Here is a 23,532-nt window from a genome sequence, read left to right on the forward strand (position 1 = left end):
GAATGGAATTTATACGTCCAAGCTCACTTCAATTATTTATTCTTGATCTGGATTTGAAAAGATCAAAACAAGACACCAATGTGGCATATTTATTACTCGCTTTACAGAAGATTAAGGAATGATCTTAAGCAGAGTCATAGTATAAATAATTATTTAAATAGAAATACACGCAGTCTCTTATGTAGAATATAAAGATTATATGTAAATAACTCTTTATTTTTAGAAGATTTTAGTAAGAATCAAAATTAGGATTATATTGCAGATTTGAAGTATTTATATATGAATTAGAGTATGGTATTGACATTCCGCCCGCTTAACCGGCTACTTAATGTCGAACTATAATGACAGATTTAGTATGGCAATTCAAAGCTTTGAGTATGAAAATTGTCGTGAAGAATACATTACATATTATGCTATATCTAACTTTCCATACTACGAAATAATTGTGCGCAATGTTAGTCGACATTTAAAGTTAAAAAAATATTTATTTTGTGTTTGTATTAATCTTGAGTGCGTTCTTCCTGTCTCGTTTATTCTTTAGACTATAAAATTAATAATTGTATCCACGCCTCGTATACGCCATAAGAGATCAAAGGTGCACTAAACTTGCTTCCATCGGCATAAAGTTACTCTACGTGTGACGATGGATCGACCACAATACTAACGATTTCTACAATCCCTATTTCTTACAACATAAAGACTATATTGCATCATAATAATACGGCTGCGTGGCTTACCGTGTATGTTAGCCTCATTTGAACTCGCTTCAAGTTGCGTAGGTTTGGTAAAAAGTTTTTATATACGCATCGGTCGAAACCACTAGTTCGATGTTTAAACAGCTGATATTGTCATCTTACGTGTGGGCCGATTTACATTTTTATTATTAGTATATAATGTGATATTTTATATGAAAATAACTTCGATTGTCGCTAGACATGTCTACGAAGAAGAATCAATATTTTGAAGTTAAATAAATGTATCAAGAGGGAAAAAAACGTCTTTTTTACATAATTATAGTTAAAATTATCTTTCTATATAAAAGGTAATACAAATCTAAAGATTAACAATATTGTAATAAAAATAAGAATTAGTGTTTTCTTATGACGGCTCGTACTTAGAAACGGAGGTCGGATTTTATTACTGTTACTGAGCTTTTCCGAGAAAGTTTTTATTGTACTAAGGTGATTAAGTATTATTATCTTTTAAAGTCCAAGAAAAGTATGCGGTGATATCGCTGACAGTCGCCACTTTTAATTACAGCCCAAACTTTGAAACTAATCAACTAGCGTATCTGAATAAATTACGTGAGTTTCGTTTCAATTTGAAAACTTTAGTATCTAATGTAAACTTAGTCTTTGTAACGAAAACTTGAAACGATTTTGAAAATTTCGCTTTAAACAATTATTGAAGAAATCTGAGCATCCCTAATTCTCTTAATCCTAAATAATCGAAACTGTATTGGATCCGTATCCGTTTAATTTCTTACAATTCAGATGACTTTACATTCTTAAATTCCAACATCGAAGTCGAATCAAGTAAATTGCCTATCTGCCCACTTCACCCGTTGTAATGGATTTGTCAACAAGTAACTCAATACGCTGAATTGAATTACAGAGACCCACTGCGTTTGCACACTTTAAATATGTATTTTATAATTGGATATCCCACGTGAAGGGTTCGACGGAATAATGGAACGTTGCCACGATCGACTTCGCTTTGTTCCTGTACACTTGGATTGTGTCTTTTTAAACTTTTATATTTGTTCTTATTAATTAATTACTTTGTTTACAATAAATTTAAAAGTATTATGAGGTTTAAGAAATTGTCCGGCTTGAAGGACCAAACAACTTTTTGTTTCAATTATAGCGTTTTAAAATAAAACAAACAAACCTTTGCATAGAACTACGGCACAGTTGCAGCTTATAAATAGGGCAGTGCATGAGAGTACATTTCCGGCGCAGCCCGCATCTTTGTCGGGACCGCCTCTGTTATCTTGCATATACCGACAAGAGTTCGTAATTACACTCAGTGGTTTCGCTTCGCAATACCGTTAGACTTTTTGCTATTCATAAAACTGATACGTTTTCGTCGTAGAAAAAAATTGCTTGCTTTGTCGGCATTTCATTGTCTTAAATAATATAATTGTCGTCTTTACATTGTATTGCTGTTTTATCATATACTTGTAATATTTTTAAATACATAAGAACTTGATAGTATAGCGTGTGAGAAGATCACTTTTCTTGTCTAAAGTTTCTTAAGTAATAAAGACAATATATGCACACTTCAGTTAAAATATTTCATGCGATAATATTTTACAATTGTTTTTATGATTTACAATAATACCCTCAACGATTTACTAAGTGACTGTCGTATTCAGTGCTCGCAAATTGAATTGTCGAAGATAAATATTTTATACATACAGCATATATCAAAAAAAGTCTACGGGAATGAAAACCACCTTTTTACCCTAGAGGTTATTCTGGCCAAAGTACTGCGAATATTCAAATTCCACCTACGATCGTCCCTAAATCCGTTTATCGTCGGCGCAGAAGAAAAGGCTTTGGGAACTTTTTTGCACGTTTTTTGTCGCCCTTTCCTCGTGTTAATGCCTGTTGCAAGATTTATCACTTCGGCCGTAGTGCGCGACCGATCCAGTCTAACTCGTTGCCACTAATTAATTTAAACGTGTTTTGTAAGTATATTGCAAAGTATAAATTGTGTTGTGTTATACAATTACACATTCTCAGAGAACACCGATAAAAGTGGAAATGGTTACATTTTGAATTATTCTTCGATTTCCACTCGACTTTATTTATTGTTTAGATTATCCAAAATAATAATATTTAAGATAAGTTAGTTTTGAATATTTTAAGAAACCTTCACACTTCAACAAAATACCACAATCGAAATTACCATTCTTCCCATGACAACGGACGTCTACGTTAAAAACGCTAGTTATTCTCGAATCCGGGTCACATCGCGTCAGGCCGCAGCCCAACGCAACGTCGCGTCATTGCGTGCCCGCGGACCACTTGTACGTACTTACGTATCATTATCTAATCACTGTAGCGCGACAGCGCTTCAACATGTTCAATATAATAAGGCTGTAAGAATTATCACGTTTTTTTTTTCTTAAAAAATTATAAATGATCATATTTTGTTTAATGCTGTGTGACCTTCAAAGATTTGTTTAAAAGCTATCAGATTAATAGATACAGCAAATAAAACTGTAATAGATTAAGAATCACGGAAATTATTTACTTAGATATTTATGTTTATTAGTTGATGATAATGTCAAAATACCTTGTTCTAATTGTATAGTCGACACATGTCTATGAATTGATTTTTAGAAAAAAATGAAGAGATTTTTATCCGTTCGAATTCAGTCAGAATTCGTTAAATATTAAATTAACCATAATGCAGCGCTTTTAACGCTTGAAACATGATGAAAATATACCTATTTATTTATAGTGACCGATTGATTGGTAAATTGTGGCCTTCTCGCTGTCATCACGCGTCTTCCGCTGACTGCTCTTTTGAATATCCTAATTAACTAGACCTAGACGAGGTTATGAGATGTTACAATTTACTATCTACTACGTAAATTGTAAGTCTTGGTTTTTAGAATAGTAAGCAGTACGTTTCATTTCTCAAATAACATTTATTGCTACTTATAAGTAAAACTATGAACACAACAATGTTGTAGTCCCTTCATTGCCAGTACTAAATATTTTTGTCGGTACTGCTACAGTGCTAATTGAATGTGAAAATTATTATGTTTAGTTCTCTACTAGACTACATCCTGAGGTCAGCATGATTGTGTAATTAACATATCCTTGGTGTGTGGGCGAATTTGCAAAACTGGAAAGGCTTAAATAAAAACTTGTTCAATAAAGCAAAGGAAAAGATCAATAGAGTTTCCGTTTATCCCTTTAGAATGGAATCTTGCGTGAATTGTAAAATATGCAACGCTACGTATGGAGAGTGCGAAGTAAGCTTCTAAATCTATCAATATTTCAAAGAAATGACATTCTAATCGCTACACGGGTCCCCAGTCCATAAATATTCTAAAAGGCGCGTAGAAAGAGATATTCCACGGGATATGAAATCGAGTGAGCGTTTGTAGGTCAGAGTGAGCGAGAGGTTGAATGTAGTGCTGCAGCTCAGTGCCGCCTTCCGGCGCGGCGCTCCCTCCTGACTTTGAAATTCAGAGATCTTACGGAAGACACTGCGGGTGATTTTCCGCCCCCTCGAATCCTGACTGCCCGGCTACTGACATCAAAGTGCAAAATTTTATTATTACGTTACGAACAGGCTGATGGAAAAGCACTTCTCTCGACTACCGGTTCTTGGATTAAATCCGGTGTTTATAAAATAAGTATATAGAAAACTCTAGTAAGTTTAATTAGTTTTTGTTGTAGGTACCTACTGCTAAAAGGAAAATTGGTGTTACTTTGTGTTCAAGTTTCTCACTTCAGAATATAAATTTTCCATTTGTCGCATTTAGAGAAAATATTTATACACCTATATGTATGTTTGTTGGTTTATCATTAAAAAAAAATATATTCAGCTTAGTTTATTATCATTGATATAACAACAAGACATAGATACATGTGTTTTGCACAAAAATATGTAAATAATCATTCAAATAAATAATAATGCAGCCCATACATAACTAATATTAAAAATCCGCACCATGAAACGTTCAATTGTGTGTCAGCAAGAGGCATCGCCCAAAAGGGCAAGAAAGGACGGCGCGGGCGTCGCTCCCGCAGCTGACGGGCCCGCGACGCAGTGATTGCTTAGCACGATAAAACGCCTCAATGAAATATAGCGGCTAATAAAGTAACGCACAAGATCTGTATTTTTGTTATGCTTTATTGTTTCTGCTTCGATAGTCAAGTGGCTATCTTAAGGCTGCCGATCTAGTCGGGTCAATAAAAATATTGGGTTTCCCTGTTAGCCCAGAGGTTGACAATGATAACCGACGTACCTTGGAAAGCACGTTAGCTTTACTCCTGCGCTTAAACTCTCACTCAGGTCGAATAGGATTTTTATCCCATCAGATTATGTGAGTGTGAAGAATATCATTATTATTATTATTATCTAACGACGAGAGACATAAATAGAAAACGTGAGCAATGTTACTAACACGCAAACAGAAATATGAGTAGTGTTATTATTATTAACGATCGAGTGTACTCGAATGGATTACCTCGTAGAATCACCGATGCAGATATCGCGAATGAGTAACACGTGTAAACAAAATAAACGATGTGAACCTATCTGCCGCACCAGACGTACATAGAAACACACTCAGGGTCCGGTCAGTCTGAGTTTGATAAATGTACGCGAGAACTTCGCAACGATTCCTCTCTTTGTACCTCATATGCGGGATGTAGGAAATATGAATATAATGAGAAAAAATGACATCACTAAAAGCATTGAAGGACATTTCTTAAAAAAAGGAAGTAAGGCGCACATTTACGGAGGATGACCACGTTTACTGTCTAGCTATTTACTGTGTATTATCGTACGTTAGATTTTTTGCACTATATACCAGCATATTTTAATTAATTTGTACTCTTCACCGTTTTTTTAATATGATCTAAACTTATCTCTTCTAGACATAGAAGAGATGATGAGACGCTACATAAGACGCTTTCTAATCGTACATATTTCTTAAAGAACTAAATAAGCATGTCTGTATTTTTTTAAGATTTATGTGTTATATGAAAACTTTGTCAAAGTTATTGGATAGGTAAAGTACTTATTTTATATTCTCATCAGTTTCAATCATCTGCCTTTGTAATCAAACCGTATGGTTCATTAATCCAAGCTAACATGTTACTGAATCGACCTTGAGACGTTGCTAAGGTTGTACGCTTTGTATAAAAAGTAAAAACCAATCACCTCATCGCATGAAGGACAGGTTATAGGCAGATTGATCTAAGCATGATGTATTGATGACGTTTTAATATAGACTAGTTTCCGCTCGCGGTTTCGCCCTCGTGTTAGAGAGGGGTGGGGAGAGTCAAGAGTTAGATGCCCTATGTCCTTTTATGTCAACTTGAATGTAAGATTTCATGATGATCGGATGACTAGTTCAAACTCAAACTAACAAACAAATTCACTTTCGCATTTATGATATTTGTTAGGATTGACAAACATAGTAAAGAAAAATATTTATATAATATATTACATGTGTGTTTAATTACACACACATACATGTCATATATTAATATTTTTCTTTGTTTCTTCATGCGCCTATATATACATATAATTACATATTATTCGTCCCAAATTAATCAAGTCAAAAAATGTAAATACCAGGTACCCATTTCATCGTTTTCTTAGAAAAAAAATAAAGTAATTTAAGTACGTACCTACCGGTGTGTCGATTGACATAACTCATACCTAATCGAACGAATCTTACATGTACATTTAAATGTTCTATTATTTTAAATATAATATCACATGCGTTGATATTTTTTTGTAAATTTTCAATTGTCTTCAAATAATAATAGGAAAACATAAAAAAATTAAGGAAATTTCACATTACTTCTAGTATGAAAATGTGTTCACATTATAGTTTAGACTTTAACACAACTAGTTAAGGGCGTATTATGATATTGGTTTATTTAATAGCTCACAATCGTAACTTTGTATTCCATTATCTAAAAGATACCGGAGACCGAGTCGCCACAAAGCGACGCGGTGAGTGCCGAGAATACGCAAACAGGTGTCGACTCCGAGGTTATATTTGCATATAAATAGAGTTCCTGCTTAACTGTAACACTGCCTCGTCTCTTTCTCTCTTACTTTTCATTTATTACGTTAGAGGAGGGCAGGATGTTACGCCTCCTTGCACGCACTGTACGATAGCCACTCCAGGAGATTCTATTTATGTACGATGATGTAACATAGGCAATAGACTGGGCAAATAATTACAATCGAATATACTATTGTTTAATACATTTGAAATACTACAGTGGAAATATATGTCATGATATTATATATCTTGTAATAATTTACACGTGACATTTTTGAAATTAATTATAGTACGAATCCCCTTTTAACAAATCAAATTGAACATTAATAATTATTAGGATTACTCTTACCGCGTTTGTACATTCGTGGTCAAGCAGGAATCCCTGGGCTTATCGCGAAGCGCAAGTTTTTCTAGTAGGGAAAGGGAAGCTATTACAATGCGCAACCGTAACCGGTTGGAGCGAAGCAGCTAGGAAGTCGTCCTGGTATTCCATGGTCTTTGCCCCTGTCTTGTGTATGAGTCGTATAGATAAAAAATAGTAATGCGTGATATTATGTTTTATGTAATCATAATGTTTTAAAGATATAATTGTAAATAATATCAAAGTGATTAGCAAGCGGTTGTATATTAAGACGGGTCCGTTATTCTTCCGTTAGCTGTTTTTATGCATCGTCTATTACATTTTAAGAGCGCTAACTTAGTGCGTGACCCGTCTGCGTAGGCGCAGGTGACATGCGAACTGTTCATTTTTTAGACAAGCAACATGAGTGGTACGTAACTAGTTCTGTTATCTGAGACCCCTGTTATATGAATTCATCTTTTTTTCGGAACGTTTTCTATTTGTTCCGTCGGGCCCTTTTTTTGCTGGGTTGCACCGCCCGTCTTCGAAGGTTCGGAGCGTTTTTACTCGGGCACGGGGGAGGTATAGTGGGAGGGGGGTCGCGGCCCGTCCCCTCCCCTCCGGTCGGGCCGTCCTTGGCCCGAGCATTCACCTTGGCGCGCTGCGCTGCCGCACCACAGGTAACAAAGTTCCGCGAACTGCGTGATTTCTATGGCTGTCCGCCGAAAGTGGATCTTGAAGTAGGCATCTCTGGACCCAGTCGTCCGACGCTAATATTACCGGGAATACTGTAATGAAATACTTCAGAATACTCTAATACTTAGACCTCCAGCCATGCAAAGTCTCTTGTACTTTTTACAGTATCTAATGTCCTATACGTAGATAGAGAACATGATCCTTGGCGGACGGAAGCTGTTCGACGTGGTGGTCTCGTGGCACAATTCTCTCAATATTATTTAAGTTTGCATCCTCCCTGCGTAGATTTTTTGTTTTATTTGGGTCAATTCTTAAAATACTAGTCTCCCATATGCGACGACTCAATAACTAATCATCACAACATATTGATTGATAGTTCTATTTATAAAGCATTTTCTTGTATTATTTAAATAAAATAATAATAAGTCTTTTTCTATATTCAGTTAACTATCTAATCTAGAAGTGTACTTCCAGTTAAGCAATTGAATTTGACTGTAGTCAAAGTCATACTTTTCTATGAATTCAGACGTGAGTTTTACATTTCTCGGAACTAAGTGAGATAACATTCCACTTTAAGTTTCTTAAAATTCTGATTAATGTTAAAGATTACTTTAACGTAAGGGGTAGACGATTATTTTATTCTAAATTAGACGCAATGGCTTCGTTTTTAAAAACATTTAATGAATTCTGGATTCTACACTTATAGCTTTTTATTATCGTTTGGTCAAGTCGTTGATTTACTGCAAGTCGTATTTGTGGCTTACAGAATGGTGAACTGAATAGGTACTTTACCCAAGATATAGGCGTTTTAGTACTTTTTGTGCTGCCAATAGGGTCGTTAACCTGGCTTGTCATATCAATCACGACATTGTCCCAGTCTTAGCACATGGTAAATAGGAATTTAAAATTTAATTCTCCATTTATTGCTGCTTAAATTTAGATTTGAACACAGTCAATAGACTTACTTTATGGAAATTGGCTGGACCATCAGAAGTCCTGAAACGCGACGGTCGTAATCTTATCGCATTAGAGGCCGGACATAGGAAGGGCATTAAATTTGAACGATCGTCGTGAAGCAGCGGGCACAGCGAACGCGCCTGAAACCGGTCGGCCGTCCGTAAATAATGGATTAGAGGTGGGGTGAGGGGCGAGGCGGGGGGTGTGGCGCACGCACCGGCTGCGCGCGCGGGAGCGAGGGGCAGTGAGGAAGAGGGGCGCGGGTCGAGGGGACTGCGCCTCCCGTCAGCTGTTGCGCGCCCGGGACCGCGGCGCACTGCCGAGTACCGCCAATGCATCGGCGTTCATAGCGCACGCCGCCCGTCTAGCGACCCGACCGTATAACAGTGCTATAGTGTGTGCAGTGACATCCGAGTGTACAGCGACAGTGTGATCGATCATGTGTGTGTGATGGCAAGGATGTGCAGTGCTCACGTATCCAGGAGCTGACCGCAGCGCTGGGCGATGCGAAGTGATGTTACGACATCGACCGAGGTGATTATCCCGGAGCCTAAAACACCATGCATGAACGTCGCTTCCGAAGCGATCGTTGCCCGATTCCCCGCCATGAGTTGGTTGCCATTGGTAAGCAACGCCTAAACGATATATGAATTTAGCGCTTTTTGGATATAGCGCAAAAAATACCACTTCGACGGGCGCAACGAAAATCTTTTTTGTTGCATCGCAACAATGATGTCGCCCTTTAACTTAGGGGAACTTATTGTGAATTAGACGCAGACGGCAGTTTTTTTAGACCCTTTGGTATTTTTTCGTGATTTTGTTTTTTTTTTTAAATATGAACACGATTTTTAATATTAATTCTACCCTCCGATACAAGTTTGTTTGTATAACCATTTGTGAAGGTATATATTTATACGTTACCAACATTAGAATAACTAATTAATGTTCTCTATTTTTAAATTCAATAAATAGATTTTAGCATTAAAAAAAAGCTTTACAAAATTAAATTTTTATTAAAAACATTTCATTCATCATCATCATCATCATCATCAGCCCGCATTCGTCCACTGCTGAACATAGGCCTCTCCAAATGCACGCCACTGTGGTTTTTCTTCGGCAACTCGCATCCAGCTCCTGCCAGCCGTCTTGCGCAAATAAAAATAAACGTTGGGAGGATAATCATTATTCAAATTTACATAAAACAAACGAAAATATATAACGAAAACACTAATTTTAATAAATTAAAAATATTTATGAGTTAATTAAAAATTATATCCATCGTAACAAACTTATTGTTGTTTTTTAATAACTTATTTGTTTAATATGATACAAAAAACAGAAAACAGGTATATATATATATATATATATATAACAGTCAAGGTCTATGTGAGAATCCTGAATATGTTCACATAGAAGTTACAAAAAATAAACAATAATACTTAAGCAATATATAATATAAACAGTAAAAACATAAACCAGATTACATAAATATTACATTTATAGTTAAAATCAAGGGCAATATATAAATTAGTATATATATAAAGAAATATGAAACAGTTTTAAGACATTCAAGAAATACAGTTTTGAATCTGTTCTGTTAAAATATCAATATTACAAGTCATCAGAATAAGATAATTATATAAACTGCACACACGAACGACAGGATTGTAAAAGGTCGTGTCATTCTTGTGCATATCAAAGACAAAGGGTTTAGGATATCTTAATATATAATTATAATAATAATATTGATCAACGAGAACAAGATAAAATAATAAATGTAGTAACAAAAATAAACGAAATAGTTACTAATTATGTATATAAAAAACTTCGATTCTCAATTGAAAGGCAGTAATACAATAAAAATAAATCATGTATATATTGTAACTGGACAGAATGAATTAATTGATATTCTTAATCTACGTTATAATTAAGTGTTACTCTGAATCTGCATCATCAGTTCGAAGTACATGTTTCTGATAAGCCGATAGTTGTATTTGTGCATGTTTCTATTCCTGTTCTTGTATCGCCATCGGCGACAATAATTGCTATATGTTATTCCACTCTCGTTCGACAGCCCGCACGCTCCCATGAGTTAAAGGTCCAAGGCAGGTGCAGTTAGCACCTTGTGCTAAACCTTCCGGTTTTGTCCATAGAATATTTTATTTACACATTATCGTTATTCACCTACGTCTTAGATAGCGTATAAGTGTAGTATGGTATTATCACCTACTCACAAGTCATTGCTAGTGGATCCTTCTTAGGAAGTCATTGAAATTCTCGACGGTATCTTTTACTCGTCATCATATCCTTGCGGATACGTAATGACGCATTTTGCTGTTACGAGAATTCTTTTGAGACTTTAGAGTGACTTGTTTGTGTATAGTTTTAAAAACGGAATAAGTGATTCCTTCACTAGTTGTGTATTTAATATATATAATTATGATTGCAACCGCTCTCTGTCCCAATAGCTCATTAACGCTCCACCTTTGAATAAAGATTTCTCTTTTCTATAAGAAGCTGGATTCAGAGCTAAATCTGCCTCTTAGCTTTATAATTGCGACCTGACGGGACTCAGAACGTTCTGTGATTACCTCCATAACAAAACACGTTATAAAATAGAAGAAATATTTTACACGTGAAAAGAAGTGCTTGCCCGAGTTTCACATAATTAAATCATTCGACTCGGACGAAATATATAATTAATATTTTGTTCAATATGTTGATTGTATTCGTTTTATTTATAATTTGTGATTGCAGTTGCGGGTATTTTAAAAGGATAATTCAAACAGATGTTTCATATTATGCTGTAGTATCCCTTTGAAGTTGGTAATAATAGTGGTATCATTATCGTTCATTGCTCATATTGTGTTGCTTCTTCAAAATTGTGAATAAGCTGATTTGCTTTAACATTTTGAATGTGATTTTATTCTATGACACGGCGCTTATAATAAATTACTCGTGCTAATGATTCATCCATTAGTGTATTAATGAAAACTTGTTTTGTTGAGACGATAACAAAAAAAAATACTTTTCTAGACATTAAAAAATTGTTGACATTCAAAAAACACCTCATCAAATTTCATTGATATTTTGATTTTATAAATGCAGCAACTGCTACTATTTGTAATAATTAATTTGCCTTAATACACCAGTTTTCTTATTCTGATTATTTCACTATCGCATATTTGTATTGCTTTATATAATTGCATATTGCTTAGAATATTAACGACAAAGGAATTTGATTTTTTTTATTTCTAAAATAAGTGTACTTATTATATATATATATTAACATTAGACGCGTTTTACTAAAAGGCTTTTTTATTTGTGTGAGTAAACATTTTATTTTAATAACGATTATTATATACCACTATAATATATATATTCTATCACTATACTACAGTACATATCATAGATAAAAGCAACGTTTAAAGGATATACAGTGGAAGTGTGTGAGATAGGTACTTTTAAATCACAAAAATGTTAAGAAAAAGTATGACTTGTGTTTAATTTATATTTTGAGTAATAGTAATATTTCAATAAACACAATTGCTTTCAATTAGTTACCTATCTCCCATGTCTCCGGCGGTCTGCTGACTGCGTTGACATGCATCGGGGGCATAACTTGATTTAAAAGCAATTTCGACGACTGCGCCTCATTTCCGTGCCAAATGAACGTCTATCTAAACATTTCACATTATTATCATTTGAACGTGTAATAAAATATAAGATCATTCACGATTTTTTTCAATCGTCTATGTTTAAGCCTAAGCACCATAGGATTATAGTTGGTTTTCTATGTATTCTATCTATAAAGTGTAATTTTAAGTGAGGGACAGTTCGAAGACTTGGTGTTATTACCGTTTATGTTTTATCATTGTCTTGTTTGTCATTACCATTCACACACTCTAATTACGAGTGTTGTGTAGCAAACAAGTCGATTACATCATACCACTTATGTCTATTACGCTGCGCTCATAGCTGGAAGTTGTGGAAGTTTCAGTACCGATCGTTTCTCGTATTCGTTCCGATATTGTCAAGCGGTACCTATATGCATTAGTCGTCTTAGGTTTTATATAATTTTGAATAGACTTAATGAGTTGTACACATCGGATACAATAATATTACTGTCAACAGTAAACGATAAGGGACGCATATTAATAAAAAATCGACAAACGACCAACACTTTTGTTACGGAATGTTGTATTGTATCTGACCTTAAAATATTTAATTAAATTATTATTTAGTTAAGAATAAAGTTTTGTACGGACTCCTTAGTTTTGAACTATCAAAGTTTGTTTTGTTTTTTCAGTGAGACGTTTCAGTGAGACAATTTAATTGTCGCGACTGTATTTTCGTTGACAGGCGCCGTATAAAAAGTAGGAAATTAGTCGCCTGTCGGACGACTTGTCCGAGGATTTTTTGGACGCTGGACAAATCGTTTCCCGACACGACTATACCAACCGGTTCATGGTTACGTGTGAACTTATTGATCCGTTATCGACTCTATTATTCACTAACGAATAAAATACGTATACATATATATTATTTTTTTCTACTAATATTTTTATTGTTTTTTAAATGTGTGTGGGTTTTATATTCAACCGTTTACATTTTTATGACTGCTTGAAACTTGTTTTCATTTAATATTACACAAGCTCATAATTGCCTAAACTGAAATTGTGGTAAATTCTAGTATTGATTGCTTATTGGAATGTGAAATATGTATTCAGATATTATTACTTATTAAGGTAAGTTGACAAAATATATAAACGATAAAGGAAACACGATAAAACTTGATTTCGATTTAAAAAAAAAATACTCATTTGCGCTAGAGCGCTTGTGTGTACAAAGTTGAATTAATATTCTTATAAAAACTACTTTAACTTTAGTACAAGCCCACTTTGTGACTTATAAATATCAGACAATAGTTTTAAAGATAAACTTAAACACAATTATGCTTATGTCGTCCTACCTGCGGCCGCGGCGGCCAATAAACATATTATAACGCACAAGTGTGTGCGCAGACTCTTTTCTCTCACTCACATAATTCAATCTGACACAACCAGAAAGAGTTCAGCAGCAAGACCAACGGATTTACGTGCTTTCCGAGGCATGGTAGTACACACTTCCAATTCCCAGACTCCGGACTGTTAGTGAAATTGACCCGCCCCGATCTGCGGCCTTAGCCTACCCACTTGACCAACGAAGCACTCAACACAACACCAACCGAACGGATGGTTGTTCTTAGTTTAGTTGCAGTTTAAATAATATTCAATAACGAAAATCAATATTATCATTAGCTGGATAATTAAGAATAAGATTATTTATTTATTTTACTTATTTCGTTATTGCAATGAAGAAATAAACAATTACTATAAAATTTTCACCAAACATATAAATAAGGTATCAGCGTGTGTCTAAATATACGATGATATATACGAGATACATACATTTCAAATATCAGTATTATCATTTAAAGTTTTCAAGGTTTCTTGATTTGACAGAACAAATAAATTATGTTATCTAAACAAATTTAAATATTAAATAAGATCTCTTCTCATATATAATGTATTTATTTATCAATAGAAAGATATCATACACGCATAACGATGGGAACTAAAATACAACTCCATATATGTAACAAAAAACTATTTACATACATAAAATTGTTATAGTTGTAATGCATATTAAAGCATTTCTCTTATTATGCACCTTGTAAACAACGCCCCGTCGAGTTAACGAGCGTGTAATAAAAAGTAATACATTTGAGAAATTGCTTCTAACACATAAATCGTAGAACAATGTGAATTACATAAAGATTAACTGTATAAGACTTCAGTATGTAAAGTTTGTTATAATACTAACTGGTATTTAAATATTTTGAACACTAAATTGAAATCGATTCGTAAAACGAGATAATAATTTGTTTATTTAATCGAAGACGAGTAAATAAGATTCCTCTCATATAATTTTATGAGAAGCAGCACTGGACACGCAGGTACTCTATGAATAATCAAGTCTTAGATAATATAAATATTCTTTTAGCTTAACATTACTTTAATATTATGTATATTACTAACTTATTTCCGCTCGATTATGTAAATGCTATAATGATAATAAAGCAAGTGCATTTCAAAGAGGCCGAAACAACCGCGCCGTATGCGTAACGGCATGCGGGAAATGCGCGTGTGTTTAACCGTGTATAAAGATGTGTCGTGTTTAGATGAGGCGAGCAGCTCCGTAGGAATAACATTCAGCGGGTCGTACCTATTGCACACATCGTAACTAACGGACTTATCGCACTGACCGCTGTAAAGCGCTTTAACGCACAGGTCTGGGCACACGATACTAATTCAAATATAATTTTAAAGTCTGGTTAACTCGAAAACGCTTGTCTATATTACGTGAGATAAATAACAAACAGCGATGGATTAAAATAAATCCTTAACAGCGTCTGTGTTTACCGATTACCAATAACTTCGACATTCATTCAACTGGCTCATATTACTATAATTATGTAACTCAGAATACTAATTATGATTAAGATTAATATAGATAAGATAAACGCTTAATATTGAAATAAATATTATAATTGATTGATATAATATGCAAAAGTATCAAGGTTTTCCAGTCAAGTTTCAATGCCGGGTCACGGACTGACGACGCCGCGTGATCTTGAAAGGTTTTATAATTCTTTTCGGTACGGTCATTGCGAGAAGTGTCGGTCGCGGGCGTTCACCTCGATCCGCATTCAATAGCATCTCGGCTCGTGGGACATTCGCTAAAAATACGTGCAACGACGCGCCGCGCATTATAATACGTTTACGAGATCAGAGCTAGGACGGCGACGCGAGCGTATGGCACGACGCGACGTCGAGTTCGTGGATCTCAAGGAATGGTTACCCGAAAATTGTATGACGAATAATTGACGGGCTCATTATAAATCCTATACAAATATAATAACTTTAACCGAAACGAGCCTCGATGTTTTATTATTTTCATTTCTAATATTCAGGATTTGCAAATATAATTTTCTCTTAAAGATTTATGTATTTTTGTCTGATATCAAAAACCGACCGAAATTTTTACTAAAAAGGTTTCGAGGCACCATAACCAGTTATATGTTAGGTATTACTCCGATAAATGCATATCGAATCCTGTAAGTACAACATTGATCGTACCAGTTTAAAACTTTAATGTAGTTAGAAGTAAAACACTAAATTGGAATTTAATTTTAAATTAAAATCGATTAAAATGTATTAAATATTGTTGTAAACATAGTAAACGTTGACGCACCATTATCAACTGAGCGTTGTATAAACACTATTACGTGGACAGTTTTCATACGTTATTATTGTTATCGCGTTATTCATACAAGATCTGTTTGTTGTAGCGGAAGTGAGACAGGTCCGCGCTTTAATTATGTAACTCATCGAGTCGTGTCATAGTGAATATATCTTCGAGTTGCGATGAACGATGTACATTGATCTTTTAATAGATTATATCTGTAGAAGACTGTTTCAATAGTCTGTCGTTGTTAAACTTTTGAATAAATAATATCAGACAATTTATCACAAGTTTGTGTTGCTAATTTGTTAATTTAGTTCTATTTGTATCTATAAGGAAACTGAGTTGAAGTGAACATTGTTATAATTATTTTTTCATATAGATAAGCTAAATTTTCGTATTTTTTAATTTATGTATATATTTTGACGGGATATCATTGTGTACTACTCAGTGCGCTATCAGCGCCTGTCAAGTATCACCCGTTTAAATCCCTGATGTGAAAGACGTTATTCTGTCTAAACATCGAGTTATTTGTGAGCTAAGTTTTACTGTTACGTTAGTTTATCTGAGTTCAAAGGGTTAAGTCCTCATTTAATCTCTCGCCCAGTGTGTTTTTGCTTTTACAACTATAGGAAATGTAAATTTAAATTAATGCGTTGTTGCTATCGAAGTGAATGTATTAAATCCAGTCCTGCGACGAGGTGTTTCAAGTCAGGAAGAGAACAGTTAAGCTAAGCCCGTATAATGTCTTCCTTTAAAACTTACTCGGTAGTTTTGTTTAATTTACGTCACCTAAGAAAATAAACGGCGTCCCGCTTCTGAGGCGTCACATCCTCATATTTTTCAAATTTAAAATAGCTGTTATAGCTGTTGGATGTTTTTGATGTTAAAATAATAATTATACTTTGTTTGTCTTATCCACATTGCCACATTGTAAATGGATTGAATAAGTTGTGTGTTTTTTGATTCTTCAAAGTAAATTTATTTTAAAAATATTTCTTTTTAATACTTGTTTACAATACAAGAGGCATTCAGCTGAATGTAATTGAAATAATCTTTAAATTCGACTTAGTAAAGTAGTCTTGCCTAATAAGTATTAAATTTAATTAATTTTAATTTACTTAAATTGTTGTAAAAGGGTTAGTTACTCTTACTCATGAGTTTATATAACCGAGTCTCTCGGTTCTTCTCGGTGGCATCTATATATTCCGCATTGGTGGTAGCATTACGTTTAATGTATTACTGTAATATACCAATTTGAAAATGCTTATACGAACCTTCTTAAATAAATAATGTTTTGATTTTCGTTTTTGTATTAAATATTATATTATTAGTGTTTTTTTTAAATATCTGTAAGTGTTTTTAAGATTAAAAGTTCAAGTGTAACGTTGTTATAATAAATTGAATTGATAATTCTAACGAGGCAATTAAACATCAAAAGTAATTTACCGTGACCAATATATACGTATCGAGCGCCTTTGCATGCTCGGATATGTTAAGTTAATGAGAGATGGTATCAGCGACACAGTCGTGTGAAGTCTGATCATGGGGGTAATTTGTGGTGTTTCAACGAACCCTGAATCCCGGCCCGCATGCCATTGTCCGGCACAATGGACTTTTGAAGCTCGACCGCATTGATTTTACAACTGAAATGCTTAATTTGTCGGCTGAGTTATAAGATGTATGTAGTGAATGTTCTGACGTTTATTCAAAATAAAGTAGTGTGATTTATGTATGTATGCGTATTTATTTTTTATTCGCGTATAATACAGTCTGTATTTGTGTGCATGTATGTTAGCACTTAGTCCCTAATCGTGTCAACTAACTTATCACAAAAGTGTCATTTGATTCGCAGATTAGTTATAATAAAATTGACATGGACGACGTCATAATGTATTACGTATTTAACATGGTAGATAATTACTACTATATTAATATACACGTAAACATACTTTTTTAAGGTTTCTTGTAGAGAATTTTAAATGTAACAATATATCAGTAGTTACTTTTTCACTTTAATAATTTACTCATAAAAGTTTCCTGATGCAAGAGCGTATTATTTGCGTTTTTAAAATATAGCAAAGTATTGCTTGTAAGTTTGTAGCAGTTCAATGACCCCGAGCCCGCATGCTATTATCTAACACCAAGGGGTTATATTGGAGTTGTAGTGAGCGACCGCATTGATTTTATAACTGACGTGAGTTTGACGAGTCTTCGTGGAGTGGTTGTGGGCCGTTCGGTAGTTTCGCAGGCATTCAAGGGGTTGATAGATTTGATTGGATTCATTGTGAATGCAGTAACGTGGAAGACGATAAAGGCATTAGATATTTGTCATGCGTACCTCGTAGCTTTGCATGACGTTAAGGTATTTATTATCCGCGATCACGTTGATTTGATGTTTCAAAAATAGTTTTAATATATTTATATTCTTTAACATTTCTTTTTTTCGCGGGCATTGAAGTGTCGTTCCTTGAGAACCATTATTCTAATTAAGTAAAATTTTGCGTCAAAATCTTAGCATCAAAAATCATGTTTATATTATCACTCAGGCATCATAGATAGCATCGCATGTTCCAAAGTTCAGTTTTATCTTATCTTTTTATCTCAGCGGTCGCTTCAAGAGTTGTTCGACTGAGCTTCGTTCGCAATAATTTTTCCTGACCTTCTTGCCTGACCTTAGCACGCTTATCTGATGAGTCAACTATTATATTAGTGTGCCATGAAGGAAATTATAGTAGCAATATTATAATGGACAACATTTCTATGATAAGCAAGTCTGGCAAACTTTGCTTTAATATTAAATATTTAATACAATAAATGGATTCTGTGAGTCAATAAATTTATTACTGATGGTGTTATTCCTAAGGCCTGAAATGTTGCAGGCACGTGGATTGAAGTTAAATTATCAGTGATTGAGTAATGTAATAAAGGGACATGCAGTTCTTTGAAGATAAATCCTTCGCTGAACAGATCGTATTATCGTCTGCGTAGGAAACTCGCTGAAAACACCCATATCATACAAACTGTCCAAATCGTATATGACTGAAATAGGTGATTGCCGATAGTGTAGGTATATAAAAAATAAATTATTATTTTTGATTTAAAACGTAATTAACGACAACGATTTTAATAATTCCAACTATATCAAAATGCAAGTCATTGTGCAAGTGAGTTTAGGGCGAGTACTATGCGCCGACGCAAACGCGTGCGTTCACTTTCACCCGCCCCCGCTTTTTGTGTCACAACTCGGGTCGTGTCGTGTTCGTTATATATTTCGATAACTTTTTATAACAAGACTTAAGAATACAATGTCTATTTTAGCTATCTTATTAAAAATATCTGTGTCTTAAATTATAGTTTCGCAATGAAATTTTTATAAAGTAAGGACACTTTTATAGTAGTGTCCAACTTTACATAATAATTGTCCGAAAAGATTTGTTTGATTTAACTATTATTATTATTGGTAATTTAATCGTTTTACGACTTTCCCTTAAAACGACGAATTAATGAAACATGACATATTGTAAAACTAAGCACCGATAAAAAATGTTAAAAGTTATATAATTTCAAGTCTTATTACTTATTAAAAATTTCCACTCGTTAATTCCGAATAATCGCTAAAGCGTCCCCGTCAAGTACAATTACCATCAGATTACAGATAACAATATTATAATAAAAATAATATAACGATGGTGTGTACGACTACGAATACGCTCCGGTTTTGTTAAGGAAGCACGTGGTCACACTGAGCCTGCATGTTAATTATACGCCGGATGTACACTTCCTCTAATCCAAACGCGACTGTACCGCGACAACGCCCGAAAAATATTTACATCTCTTTTAACCGAATTACGGAGAAATGAATAAAAAAAACGAAGGATCATATTTTATTACATAGGATTATATTTGTACCAAGTGTCATATCTTTGAAAGGATTGATTAAAAATTTCCGCCATGAAATCGGAGTGACGTTCGAATTTTGTTAACCTAGCTAAATTTGCTAACACTTGACTGTTATTGTATCGGACTTTATATAAATAATGATTTTTTAGATATATGATGTATGTCGAATATGTTAAAAATCTTGTATCAGCTGTAATATGTACGTATAACGAAAAAAAAATAGTATAAAAGGGTCATAATTATTATTTCTAAAAAATAATGCAACAGAATCACACCGTTTTGTCATACCGGTGTACTCGCACCCTAACAATATTTTTCGCGTTCGCATCACTTGATCGCGCAGGTGTGTTCGATGCTTTACCATTATCTCACTCAAATATTATTATTACATGTAACCAAATCGTCCACTTAGGGTTTCCATTACACTTTAGTGGACAAAAAAGATTAAAACTAAAATACACAATAAAACATCATAATAAAAACACGTCCGGCCGACAAGACAAGTTTTAATTGAACACTTGAACGTTTAATACGTGGAAACTAATAATAAACTTTATAATTAAAATAAAAACGACTCTTTATTAAAGAAATGTTATAATGATTACGAATAATTCGTAGTGATTGACATTCATAAAAACTTTTTCTGTATTTATATATTAGATTTTGTAGGCAAGTTTTGTTTTTTACTTTGGTATGTAAACTTCACTGTATACTATCAACCTATCAATTGATTTTGACGACGAAAAGAAATTATGTCGCGTATGTACTTTTAGTAGTAATCGCAACAAAAATATTTAAAAATTTACAGTCCATTACAAAAGAGAATTTCGGATTAAAATTTAAAAAAAAAGAACACCTTGAAATGAAAATAAAAATAATTACAGAAATGTGGCAACTATTACAGAATAAAAGTGTAACAGTTCAATTGCATAATCGGGATGTTGTTTGTGTAAATTAATCAAACACTATGAAATACGCACTCGTTTATCCATCTTTGGCAAACGAATGCAACTGTGCAAAAGCACTACGCCAAGTAGTAGGTATATATAATGCTATTGGAAAGTATTTTAAAAGTTTTACGAAAGACTTTAAATGAGTGAGGAACGTGCAATACCAATCGTAGATATCTACTTACACTCACGACCTCCGCGGAATCAAATACGACATTCGATACTCGATGCCATCTTAGAATGTTCAACATTTACCCTACGGTGATACGCTATTTTGAGGCATCGCTCAAATATAATAATTATAGAAAATGTCGCAATATACAATTTCAAATTTCAAGATCCATGGGATTTTTAATTTCATTTAAGTGCAAGAATTTAACCTCTACAAGTTAAATAGTAATAAAATGCAAGTTCGACGAGCACACGATGTTGTACGTCGGAATCGGCGTCTATGCTAATTTGGATTATAAAATTGGTTGCGTGGGCTTTTAATTAGTGATGCCGAGTCTATATGGGCGCGCCGACTGACATTTATATTTTTTATATCGTGGCAGATGCGTTTAATTTCATCTTATTCATTATATTGTTATGCAGGTTTTTAAAATTTTAGTAACTTCTTAGTATGAAGACCATTATCTCTAACAATATTTCCTATATTAAATATAATAATCAGCATTTGTTTTGTTATATATTGTGTAAGTTACGTTATTTTCGAGTTATTTTTTAAATTTGTTTTAATGTGTATTGGGAGCACGCAAAACTTTGAAACTTTGAGCTGGTCGATTGCAATATTGGAATTTTGAGATTGTAAGAATACGAATTCAATTTACGAATTTGTAACAACTAAGAGGCACTTTTAAGTTGGTCATTTTACCTTATAATAAACTAAACGTAAAGTGATTTCTTCTATGTATTAATTTATCTCGTAAAGAATCAACTAATACTAACTTACGTCCCTTTTCCGTTTTTCCGTGCCTTTTAAAATATCTTTTACATGCATATGCATTGGCATATGCATGTAAAAGACAATTCTAGTCATGACATATTGAAATGAGGTCAAAATGTATTCCTTAGTAAATTTAGAATTTAAAATAAAGTATATTCGCACTCGAACTTGTGACATCAAACGACAGAAAGATGGCTCTTGTTCCAGAGTCGTCACACTGAAGAGTCACTCGATGCTCCTTTAACAATCACAAGTTCGAGTTCAATTAATTTTTTTCTTTCCTTACGAATAACATAACATTTTGCTTTTTTGCTAAACTTTATTTTATTATTATTTTTATATATTGTTTTGGTTTAACTTAAATTATTATGAAGAATGTCCCGAAATCACGTCGCTGAATAGTTAAATAACGTCAACGTTTCATTTAGTTTTAAAATTACTCTTTTTATACATAATATTAACATTCAATTTAATATAAGAATACACGCGGTATCTAATCTGCATTGTCACGCAAATAGAAATTTTAAATTTTTTTTTGTAACGATATAAAAAAACCTATAATAACGCATAGATAACCCTGATAGATTTAAAAGGCAGTTCATGTTTTGCTAAGTCCTGGTAGAAATACGTTACCCAAATGCGGTAATGGTAATTGTTGGCATGCTTAGATGTAAATTCCTTACACTTTATATGCCATACATGAGGGCATATAAGTCGCTGTCACACCGAGGTCGATTGTCCTACGATTACTAAGGCGACGTTATTATATTTATTCAGAGACGCTATTCTTTTGTTAATGTTATTTGTCTTTCAATAATATATGGAAAAATTCTTTTGTAATTTGCTCGTGTACATTACAAAATGTATCAGTGTTAATCGTGTTATACTAAAGTATTTAATATAGTTTCCTGGTACGTTTTATATAAGTAACTAGCTGTGCCCGCGACTTCGCGCGCGTTTGAATTTAGTTTGAGTGGTAGCATGCGCGGTACCGACTAGTTCTTTTTTTTCATTTATTATATTTTATATATAATTGACAGCGTGACTTTATTATTATTTTATATATATTTCTAAAATAAAAGTAGCCTGAGTTACTCTTTATTACATCAGCTATCTGCCAGTTAATGTCCCATCAAAATCAGTTCAGCCGTTCCAGAGATTAGCCGGACCTAACAGACAGACAAAAATGTTAAAAAATGTTGTTTTGGTATATGTATCGTCTATACATACATATATATGCATTTAGTAAAAAGCTGTAATTTTAATAATACAAACAGACACTCCAATTTTATTATATGTATAGATGTCAGTCATGTCAGTCTCGTGATAAGATTGTCATTAGTAATATAATTGTTTATTGTTTATTAGAAATTACAACCAAATAATGTAAATGCATGTATCACACCTTATGAACAATATTACAATTTGTACATACATTTATTCTATGAGAACAAGCGCCTGAACTAGGCCGAGCCTGTGTCTCAGACGCTAGTCTCTTTCGATGACGTTATACAATATTTATATGAATATAAAGTTCCATACATACATAGGTAGTCTGATGACGGTAGAAGTCAATTAATTGTAACAAAAGAGTTGTAATTATGTTAAAGTAGAAGTGTGAGTCCTAATGGTTTAATATCTAGTCCGAATAGCGTTGTAAAAACTTAGGATTTTTTGAGAT

General features: G+C 33.7%; 1 protein-coding gene across 3 annotated transcripts in view; it reads left to right on the forward strand.

Moving 5' to 3' along the window:
* The window catches only part of Jing (jing), a 128,347-nt gene that overhangs the window by 79,847 nt on the left and 24,968 nt on the right, over positions 1–23,532 (forward strand). Inside the window, exon 1 of one of the 3 annotated variants that reach the window (XM_064219668.1) lies at positions 9,044–9,389. The exons of 1 other annotated variant lie outside the window; for it this stretch is intronic. Coding sequence is in view for 1 of the 2 variants with exons in the window: in XM_064219662.1 (XP_064075732.1) it covers positions 9,280–9,299 (20 nt within the window). In the remaining variant the exon portion in view is untranslated. Of the gene's footprint in view, positions 1–9,043; positions 9,390–23,532 lie in introns of those variants that run through there. One more of the 3 variants, XM_064219662.1, reaches the window with a different exon arrangement.

Source organism: Vanessa tameamea, chromosome 3 (genome assembly GCF_037043105.1).
Source record: "Vanessa tameamea isolate UH-Manoa-2023 chromosome 3, ilVanTame1 primary haplotype, whole genome shotgun sequence".
Lineage (NCBI taxonomy): Eukaryota > Metazoa > Arthropoda > Insecta > Lepidoptera > Nymphalidae > Vanessa > Vanessa tameamea.